The sequence below is a fragment of the Aphidius gifuensis genome, linkage group LG6 (genome assembly GCF_014905175.1).
Source record: "Aphidius gifuensis isolate YNYX2018 linkage group LG6, ASM1490517v1, whole genome shotgun sequence".
NCBI classification, from domain to species: Eukaryota; Metazoa; Arthropoda; class Insecta; order Hymenoptera; family Braconidae; genus Aphidius; species Aphidius gifuensis.
Genome location: NC_057793.1, coordinates 2141259 through 2153051, shown reverse-complemented (window position 1 = coordinate 2153051; position 11793 = coordinate 2141259). Strand labels below are relative to the sequence as shown.

The 11793-nt window shown below is 20.9% G+C and overlaps 1 protein-coding gene across 3 annotated transcripts in view; it reads right to left on the bottom strand.

The window, feature by feature from the left end:
• Positions 1-60: 60 nt before the first annotated feature.
• The window catches only part of LOC122858775 (calmodulin-like), a 48355-nt gene continuing 36622 nt past the window's right edge, over positions 61-11793 (bottom strand). For 2 of the 3 annotated variants that reach the window (XM_044161910.1, XM_044161913.1), the window contains exons 6-8: positions 5584-5674; positions 2388-2444; positions 1012-1611 (exon numbers count right to left, since the gene is read on the bottom strand). In XM_044161910.1, the coding sequence (XP_044017845.1) occupies positions 1526-1611; positions 2388-2444; positions 5584-5674 (234 nt within the window). In that variant the 3' untranslated portion in view covers positions 1012-1525. Of the gene's footprint in view, positions 1612-2387; positions 2445-5583; positions 5675-11793 lie in introns of all 3 variants that reach the window. The other variant, XM_044161912.1, reaches the window with a different exon arrangement.

Below are 11793 nucleotides of genomic sequence, written 5' to 3'. Positions count from 1 at the left end.
TTGTATGATAATTTTATTGTTCGTTAGGAAAAAAAGGTTACGAAAATAATATTAAAAACATTTTTATAATTTGATTTATTTGAATTTTTCAACACTGCACAATAGTCTTTGTTATTAATAATAATTTTTTTTTAATTTTTAATACAATTAATTAGTTAATTTTATTTTTCAATTGAAGATTTGATAATAATATTTCAAAAAGATAAGCAATGAGTTAAAATTACATGTATTTTTGAATGATTTTTCGTTGATATATTTTATTGGATTGAAAATTACTTTCTCAGAGTTATAAATTACAATTAATTAATATAATTTTTATAATGAAAATATATCGATAAACAGGCTAATACCGACTGCGATAGGTACATTTGTAACATTAAATTTTTTTTATCTGCAATGGAGAGAAGTTCACACAAATACCCTCCAGAGTTCACTCTTTACTCGTTAAAATTGCATCAATATATTATTTGTAAATTTGAATTTTCATTTTTTTAAATAAGCAAATTTTTACACAATACATTTAACAATAAATTAATTTTTACTATGATATATATTATTGACAAATTAATTTTAATAATTATTATTTTTATATTTGGAGAAATAAATAAGACCTGAGTTAACTTCGTAGCATTAATATTATTATTTTCATAATACTTAAATGGATGTTATGGAAAAAAAGAAAACAAATAATTTTCTATTCATATTAATCAAAAAAAATATAATGAGCGCATTGATATAAACAATTTTTAATTATTGGTAAAATTGAATTGGAAATATTTTTTTTTTTAATCTATGCAATCAATTGCAGATATGTCAATTTTTGTAAATTTATTTTTGAGTGTTTATTCAGTCATGAAAATACATGTTCAATAAATAGAAAAAAAAAAAAAAATTTCAATCATTAATTTATTGTAAAATAAATAAAAATAAAATGTAATAAAAAATTGTATGTTCATGACTGAATTGATATTTGATTGTAAAACGCTGATTATTTAAATGAAAATAATTGAATTTTTTTTTGTCTATCATTTTTCTATTATATATTATTATGATTTTTGAAAATTATTTTTTTTTCAAGCTATGTCAATTATTACAGAAACAATTTGATAAAATTTCAAAAAGAAAGTTCATTTATAAATTGTAACATTACACATATACACAATTAATAATTACATCGTTGAAAATACAGTAAACATTATTAACAATTAATATTGACATTAATAATGATTAATGAATTAAATTTGATATATTTTTTTTTGATTTGTAATAAACATTAATATTGAAAATCAATTCCATAATTTTCAAAACTTATGTATATATTTATTGAAATTTGATAAAGATATAATTAATTTTTGTTAAATATATATTTGTTATTTAATTTTAATTATCATTCAGAAATTTTTTTGAGTTATATTAATAAATAATTAAATAATTAAATAATTTTTTTTTATATTTATGTAGCTTGAGTAGCAGAATTAGTTAATATATTTTATTAAGATGTAGACTTTGGTGTTGAGTTGTATTTCTAAAAGGGTGGTGATTGTGGTGGTTCTTCTTCATCCTCCTCTTCATCGTCATCGTTACCTGGCTCCACAAGTGACCGTGCAAATTCTACAAAATTATTTAAATACAGTTATCTTGAATTATTCAAATAATTTATTAAGACAATATTTATTTAATTTTAAATCAACAATGTGAATTTTGCATGATGAATTTAAAATACACAGAGTACATCTTGATAAAGTTTCATTATAAATAATAATAAATAATAATAAATTAATAAAGCTATACAATAAAATTCAATGAAATCTTGTACTTGGTTTTTTTATTTTTCATTTTAAAATAATAAAATGAAGCTCATTTTTTATATTAGGTTTATTTTTTTCTTCTTTAGAAAGTCATTTTACTAAAAGCATTTGAATGTACTTAATTATCTCTAATTTATTTCCATAAGTTAATTATAAATTGATAGATGAATAAAATTATTTTTTCATTTTTAATATTATACATAATTTTTTGACAGATCATTTGTATATTTAGACTAAAAATCTTTGTGAAATTTTTGTTTAATTTTTGTTTGAAAATTCAAGAACCCATGAACTCTCGAACAACTTTATTGTTGAGTATAATGAAACTTTTTAAGTAGCATTACTTGGTACTTAACTGACAATATGAATTCAATATGTGACACTGTTATCATTTGAAAAATATTTATCAAGAGGTAATGATAAACACACAATCAATGAAATAATATTTTTCCCAAATTTAAAATAAGAATTAATCGATTTTGATAATTAAAAATAAATTGTATTGATTGATCAATAAGTGTACTGTTTTTTTTTTACATAACTATTTGACTGATTCTTTATATTTTTTATATATCTTACCGTAAAAATCAATTCGACCATCTCCATCTTCATCGACTTCTTTGATCATGTCCTCAACTGGAACAAAAAAATATTTCAATTTAAAAATTGAATAATGTCGTTTCAACAAAATATAAATACAATAATTTGTTTATCAAAACAATATTGTTAATTAAAAAATATAGCAAAAAGAAAAATAGTAAAATAAACTTTGTTATTATCCAAAGTGCCCATGGCAATATGTTTTTAATTAAAATACAATATGCATATAAAACACGTGACGAAATGATAAAATATATACAAATGTGATATGGTGACATATGCATAAACCTATATGCTAAAACTTGGTATGTAATAATTAATAATAAAGTATACACATTTGTAAGCCATTAGTACGTCATTTTGACTCTAACTAACTGGTTCGTAATAATTCAAAAATTATCTTGTCCTCATTATTTCCAGGTTGGATATATAAATTTACTCATAGCATCATAAATAGTCAGAAAAAAATTTAAAAGCTTTTATAAATTAAATGAAAAGTATAAAAAATATATAACAATAAAAGAAGTAAAATAATTTTAAAAATTTTATATTATATTTAAAAAAAAAAATGTATGAATAAAAATTGAAACGTCATAGTTAATAATTTTTAAAATAACATTTACTTGAAATGTTTAACTTGATTATAACAATGATAATAAAATTAAATATTGAAAGTTAATTAATGTGATCAATAGTAATTTAAACTGCTTCAATTCAGTATTGTATTTGTTCAAGTAACTTGAATTGTCAAGTTGATGGAAGAAATAAAATTTAACAGAATGATAGAAAAACTAGTAGTGATCATTACGATAAAGAAAAATAGTTTGTAAAAGTTTAACTGAATCATTGAAGAGTTTCAATATTTACTAAGACTATACTGACCATAGTTATTCTAGTGGAAATACTGTGATCTAATTATCTACAATGTCAAGGATAATAAAATCGAATAGATGGTTAATCGAAAAAGAAATTTAAAAACTTAACCATTTGCAAATTTAGAAACAAATGAAACTAGAAGTTAATAATTATGACAGTGTTGAGAAATATTATTATTTTTATTTGCTTCAAACTAAATCGTGTCGTGAATTGTTTGAGCTGAATAAAAATACGAATAAAATATAAATATAAATATTTAAAGAATGAGAAATTTGTTAATTAAATGCTATGTTGTATATAATTTTTTTAAACAATTAATATCAATATTACAAATTGTATTGTTGATTGTTTCGTTAATCTACACATGGATTGTTTCATAACCACAAGTTGTCCAGATATTATTCAATTTTATGATTGTGTAATCACATTAATTAGCCAATATGAGAAATAATTTTACTAATATATTAATGAGGCCATAAAATTTATGACAATTAGTGGTTTGACTGTAAAATTTTATCGAAAATTTGATATGGTATGGTTAGATGTGGTTTATGATTATACAAATATCGAATGACCAACTATAAATATTTCATACTATTAACTTCTACTTGTTATTACTATTATTATTTTTCTAAACTTAATTAATTTTATAATAATAATAATAATATTCATATTTAAAAAAGAAATCTATCAATGTTTCCAGATGTGTTTGGTACTTTGGTTGATCAATTCTGGAAAGCTAAATAAAAATAATATTATACTATTAATTTTTTTCTTTAAAAATAAAAATTATATTTTATAAAAACATACAAATTTTATTAGATTTAACAATGTTCTTTGTGATAATATTAATATTATTAATTATACAAATTATTTTTCAATTTTTTTTGGGATTTTTCAAGTTAAAAAATATATATCTATATTTTGTAGTAAAAAAAAAAATTGTATATAAATTTAAATAATAAAAAAATGTGAAAAGAGTTGAAAAAAAAATTTAAAAAAATAATTACCTATTGTAAATTGATAATTGATTATTCATATGCAATAACTGTTTGACTAACGTAGGTTCAGGTGAAGCAAAAACAATGTTGTTTTCAAATTAGCTCAATGGTTAACTGAAACACATGTGGCTTATATGATCACAAAACAACGTTATGCCAATTATTTGAGCTTGTAATATTCGTGGTATTTTAGCTATATACTAAACCACCATAAAATGATAATATCACGAATAATAAAATAAATATCACGACATTATTAAATTGTCAATTAATTATTTCCTCTAATAAATATTTTTTTGTATTTAAAAACAATTTAATTAAAATATGAAAAATGAAATTTCAAAGTCTATATTGTTTATAATATTAACAAATAATAATTTGAAAATTATTTTATTTATGTACAGTTTATTATTTTTTTTTTTTCTCTATTAAAAATTATATTCAGTTGGAAAAACGAGCAAATATTTTGTTTGTTCGATAAAAAAAAAATAAAATCAGGTAAACAAAATTATAAAAAATTGAGTGTCAATATTAGCAATAAATAAATTTAAATAATAAATTATTTTTTGTATGCATAGTTTATTTTTTTAATTTTTTTCTTTTTCAAATTTTCATATAATTATATTTATTTTTTTTTACTGATCAGCAAAAAAATTAATAATTGAATGGGAAATTAAATAATTTATTCGTAAGTTTTTAATTTGTTGATGAAGAGGGAATTATTATAATTATTCGCTTATAATTTTTAGGCATTTATTGTGAGTTGTTAAAATAGCTTTAAGAGTAATTTTTTAAAGAGGTTTTAAAGCCACACAACACTGAGATACTACTCGGGGTTATTGGATGTAGTTAATTATGTTTCTAAATTTGCCGAATCATGACCAACAAGTAATTCTCAAAGTGACCTCTATTTGTCTCTACGAAAACACAAAAAAATTGGTTCGTATATTTGTGGTATTCACATTGATCTAACCACAATAATCAGTCTAATTGGAATTTGGATATTCCATACACAATAACGACAATATTTGCATCAATGATTGGAAATATAATTACAATCATAATGAAGATTTATCAGAGCAAATAATTCGTTTAAAAAAAAAAAAATAATAACTATCCGTTTAAATAATTTTCAATTTTTTTCGTTGAGTAAACAGAAATTTATAAATTTATTTTATGTTGTTTGAAAAATAATTTTAAAATATATATCTGGATTTTTAAAATGAGGTTTTTCATAATTTTTATTATCAAAAATTTGGTAATTTTATTATTTATTATGTAATTAAAATTAAACTTACTTTCTTCTTCAGATAAATCTTCCCCAAGACACTGGAGAACAGCTCGAAGATCAGATGCTGTTATGTAGCCACGATTATGTTTATCAAAAACCTGAAAAAATAAATAAAATATAATTATAAAAAAATTTTAAAAATTAAAAATAAATACTAGTCTTTATATTTCATAAGAAAACTGAAAAAAAAATGATTATTATTATTTAAACTGTATGGTATTTAAATATGCAAATTTTCAGTAATCATTTTTTTTTTTTTTTTTGTCATTTGTTTTCTAGTTATTGATTTATTTGTTAAAAAAAAAAAAATTGTATGAATGGATACCACAAAAACCACAAGTGCGATGATATGTATGTTTTGTGTTTGTTTTTCTTTTTTTTTTTAGTGGACTATCAGATAGTTGTAGAGAGGCGTAAAACAACGTTTAATTAACTAAATAATCGATTGTACGGTCATCCGTTAAATCGTTCAATAATTTTGTTAGCTATAAACCTTCAACTGCATTCTATTTTTTTTAATACTGTTTTATACACTTCCTGGTTTCAAGTTTTATAAATTCAACAAAACACAATGTTTTTTTTTTGTATTTTAAATTTCAAATGAATTTATAATTTGGAAAGGAAAAAAAAATATTTTTTGTAATTTAATTAAGTTTTAAATATCTGAGTCAAATATATTATTAAATAACTAAATAATTAAATCAATTAATTGATAAATAAATTAATTCATAAAAAAAAAATAAATTAGTTTTTAAAATTTTACAATTTATTGTACATTAATTAATTAAATTTCTAAACTTTTTTAAACTTGAATTTAAATATTTTCTTATAAATCCTTTTTTTTTTATTGTGATAATTTTATTTTATTTAAATTTAAAGATTATTTTATTCTTTTCCTACTTGATAGTCAAAATATTACAAATTTATTATGACTAAAATTAGTTTACAAAGTTATACTGTATATTTAAATAAAAGTGCGTATTACGGTTATGTACACGACATGCATATTATTTTATACTATTATATATCGTTCGAGAAAATTATCATACAAAGACGTTGTAGACAGAATAAAATGTTAAATATCTTTATAAAAAAGTATATTTTTATCTGAATAACCACGAGAACATGTTATATTCTCATCTCAATTCAAGACACTTTGAAAATACGTGATGTCAATATCAAGTCAACTAACAAGAATATATATTTTTTTTATTCTCGTTAATTTTTAACCATAAAATAACATGATATAATTTTTAATAATACATCTCTGCATGAATAATATTAGTAGTCATTTAAATTCAATAGAATAAATATTCTTTAAATTCTAATTTTAATAAGACATAAAAATAATAATTAACGTACTATTTTGAGATAATAATTTGACAATATTCGTGACTCAGGAGATTTAAAAAAAATATTACTATTCAAATAACAATTTTAATAGATGTTCAAGTTAAAAATGAGACATGGAAAATGTTTAAAATAGTGTAAAACAAATTGTGAAACCTCATAGGTATAAACGCTACCTTCGTTCGTCGAGACTCGAGTTAAAAAAACAAGTGATACAAGTCAATATATAGAGAAACGGAATTATTTATCTGAAAAATTGATGGATATTTTAGATGATATTCAACACGATATATACATAAAGTAATTAATTATTTCATGCTGTTTATTATAAATAATTTATCACTCGAATTAATGAGGATTATTAGTGTATGTTTGATTTATTTATTATCTTTGATGCTATCCAAGAAATTGAATGCAGCAAAACAAGATGATAATTGATAAAATATTTTTTAATATTTATTTTTATTTATTTATTTTTTTTATTATTTGATCTGTTTGTTAGTTTATTTATTAATAGATAATTTTATTTTTATACTTTGAAAATTTAAAAAAATTCATGGAATATTTGAAGATTATTGTATACAATAAAATATTTATTTATCTGTTGATAACAATTTTTATAAATATATCATATATCATTTTTTGAAGAAAAAAAAAAGTTTTTTTTAATGCAATTTTGTCGCAACAACTCGGTTAAAATTTATACAGTGAATATACAATTTCCAGAAATTGATATCTATTTCTTCTGGCGAGTTGTATTTTCTCTGGCTTCAGAGTTGGAAATACGTTGCGTTTCGAATTCCATTATACATTGCCCGAAGAAAAATGATATAAATAAATGAAAATATATATCTGAATGGACATGGAAAATTTATATCACTTGCAGGTTGAATTATTCTGCTGACAAACCGCAGGACTTTTTTTTTTATTACAAGAAGAAATTCAATGACATAATGAATAATTTAAATTTGTGTTGATTTTTTTTTCAAATTAATAATAAAGTGTAATTATTTTCGTAGTTCATGGAGTAAGCTGATGGTTAAGTCGGCAAGAGCCCTGCCTACAGTGCTATCGGTCTCCAGTTCATAACTTTCTGAATGCAAATACACAAGGCAAGCGAGTCATACCAGTCTTTTTGAAAAAGAACTCTCTTGCTGTGGTTTGGGCAAATATAATCTAGCATAGAGCAGGTGAACTACGCACTTGTTCTATGCCAGAAAATATCTGCCTTAATCACAGATTCGTTTTTTTTTCTCCTTTCACATCATGGATAACAATTAAAAAATTATTGAATTGATTACATTAATCGATAAATCAATAGTTTAATTAAAACTAAAATCGAAATTTTGAGTTTTTTACTGAGCTTGTAGTTTTTTTTAGGTAAAAAATAAAAACTCAAAAGTTGATGGAAAAATATGATAAAACGATGATGATACATGTAAGAATGTCAGTTTGCTGTCAATAAAATTTTTATCATTTTAAAACGGAAGCCACAATTTTAATCTTAAGATAACTAAAGTTGTAAATCTTTTTTTATTTTTTTTCATATACATGTTTATGAGCTTAAAAAAAAATTACTTGGATGAAAATAGTTTTAAAAAAAATCAATTCACTAGACATCAAACAGGTCACCAGTTTCACGGATGGTACTTGATGGAATCGATATTTTAATCACCTCGATGATAACATCAAAGTTAAGAAAGCAGAAGTTTAAAAAAAAAAAAAAATTAATTAAAAGAAAATTTTATAATATGCAGTATTGAAGATTTTTATATTTTTTATGTGCTTGTTGAGATCAAAAAAGATACAATTTAAAAATAAAAAAAAATTAAAATTAATGGTGTCAATGTCTTGTATTTAATTTGTTATTAAATTTTATAATTGAAACTAAAAATCTGAAGCTTGTAAATAATTATCAAGTTAAAATTAAGAGTAAATATTAATGAAAAAAATTAATTATATTCGTAAAATGAATAAATAAAGATAAAAAAAAACATTTATAATTTTTTAAAACTCGTCGCTTATCATCGGTTAATTATATCTCGAAAAGAAATGAATTAAATTAAATTTTTGTTGATAGAAATGTGTAAAAAATAATTGATGACTTTTATTTTTTATAAAAGAATAATCTCATACAGTTTATTGTCAAAATTATTATTATTTTGGAATTTTATTCAAGTGAATCATTGTAAAACGAAGACAACAATGAAATCATTGGCCAAAAGTCTCATTTGAAACTCATTGTAATGTAAAATATACATCATTGCAAGGCTGATTTTAAATTTTAAGACATTCAAAATAAACTAAGCCATTGTATTCTTAAAAAAAATTTGTACTTTTAGCTGAATCTTTTGTTACATCAACAACAAAATGTTGATGATAATAATAAAAAATAAAATACAAAAGTAATCTTTAAAAAAATGTATAATTTTTATTTTTAAAAATACAGATAAATTTTTTATTAAATCAACAAATTAATTAACTCATAAATAAATAATGAAAAAGTTTTTTAAATTTATGAATTAGTTATTATTTCTATTGAGATAAATAATAGAAAAGAAAGAAAAAAAAAAAATTCAATAAAACAAAACACGTGCCTCTTGATGAATTAGGGATATTCATTTTCATTTTTTTTTTTTATTTTTTTTTCCATAAAATAAACTAAAAGTTATCGGCCTCAAGGGTCGACCTATAAACCATTCATCTGTCTACTTTTAGTTTTCACAACATACGTAAAATATCAATGTTAATAATATTTTTTTTAACCCTCCAATGAGCTAAATTTGTTCATTATATATTCCACAAAATTCACATTAATCCTTATCTTTTTTTTATTATAAAAAGAACAGTTGTTATTGATAATTATAAGAGAGAGATAGATAGAATTATATATGTGTTACATTATCTTTTTTTCAAAAAAAATAAAAACGGGTATCAGAAATTTGAGGCAAATATTTCCTGGCGTAGACCAAGTGTGATTGTTCACATGGTCTATGCTAGATTATATTTGCACCAAAGACCAGTAACTAATCAAATCCGTTCTTCTTCTATTATTTTGTATTTGTCTATTAATTTTAATTGACGAGCAACGAGCCATTATTGGGTTTTGAACTCGAGACCATCAGCACTGTAGGCAAGGCTCTTGCCGACTTAACCATCAGCTTACTCGATGATCAATCAGTTATAAAAAATAGCCTTGAATTTAAAATGAGATTACTACTTAATATTATTTTTTTTTATTTCCATTTTTCAACATTGATATTTTTGATTACATGATTTTTTTTTTCATTTATCATTATTATTGTTTACTTTTAAAAAATTTTAACTTCATAATTTTCACTACAGGTCTTTTTATTTTCAATATTCTTTTTTACAGTAAATATTTGTTGCAAAGTATTTCTTAAATATCCATTAGATAAAGGATATTTTGAAGAAGTAAAATATTATTTTTCGTGGATTTCTACTGATGCATTTGTTCATAACAATAATAAACAATAAACATTTTAGAAATCATGGATACAGATGTGCTCGTATTATAAACATATAAAAGTCTACAAAAATAGCATAAATTATATTTTATTATCAATGAATAATAAATAAATAATAAATTAATCTCGTGCAAATATATATGGCAAATAATATCAAAAGAAATTTTCTTTTCAATTAAATTTTTTCTGGCCAGTAAAATTTATTTATACAATGAATTTTAATTCAATTAATAATTTGAGTATACTGTTATTAATTTAACTGAATAATTTAACTATAAAATTAAATTTATAATTTTAAAAAAAAATATGAAAAGATAAATGTTTAAAAAATGTAAATTTAAAATTATTAAGTTATTATGATAATTTTAAAACTTCACTTGTATATATGTATATGCATTTGAATTAAATTATTTTTAATTTTCATGTGATTAATTTAATCAATAATCCACTTGGTATGTATTTTACATTCGATATATAAATTTCAAGGTAATTTTAAAAATCACTAGACAGAAAATTCATGCAATTTAGCTACATTAATTGGACTCGTGATAGGTTTGCGTAGAAAAAATAGAAGAAAAAAATTTTTTTATCTCTCCAAATGTATGCTTGTCACTAAGAGAGTTTAATTAATGTCAAATGATGCAGCTTACACACCAGAATATCCGATTCATGGAAATCAAATCCAATCTCAAATGACTTTTTAATTCATGGTGAATAAATTTACGAGTCAATATATCGATCATTTGAAAATAATTAAAAACGTTCATTGAGCTTTATAAAATATTTATCAAGTTATTTACATGTTTACTCTAATAAATCTTCAAAAATGAATTTTAAATTTATTTATTCAATACCAAGTTGTACATGAAAAAAATTTGAATTTTTTCTGGTCTAATAATTCACGAAAAAAAAATAAAAACAACTATAATAATTATTTTTTTCTATAATTATTAATTTTTAAATATTTTTAAAACACTTGCAGATGTAAAAAAAAATTAACATACATTTTTTTTTTCAATAAGACAGTTGCGAAAAAGAAATCAAGAAAAAATAATATTTTCATAAAAAAATTGCTGTTTTAATTTTTTAATTGTTTTTTAATTATTATAATTTTATTTTATTATTATTATTGATATTTTTTGTTAATTAAAAAATACTTTCATTCAAATATTACGTAGATAAAATAATTTTTAAATAATAAAACTGTAAGCAGACGAAAAAAAAATAAACAAAAAACAAGTGATTCAAGTAAATATACAGGCAGACAGAAAAAAAAATATAAAAACAGCTTTGATGTATCGTAAAGAAAAAAAAATACCGGAAGATATCAGATATATAGACATTGAGTAAGAGAAAATAATAGAGATAAAAAAAAAAAA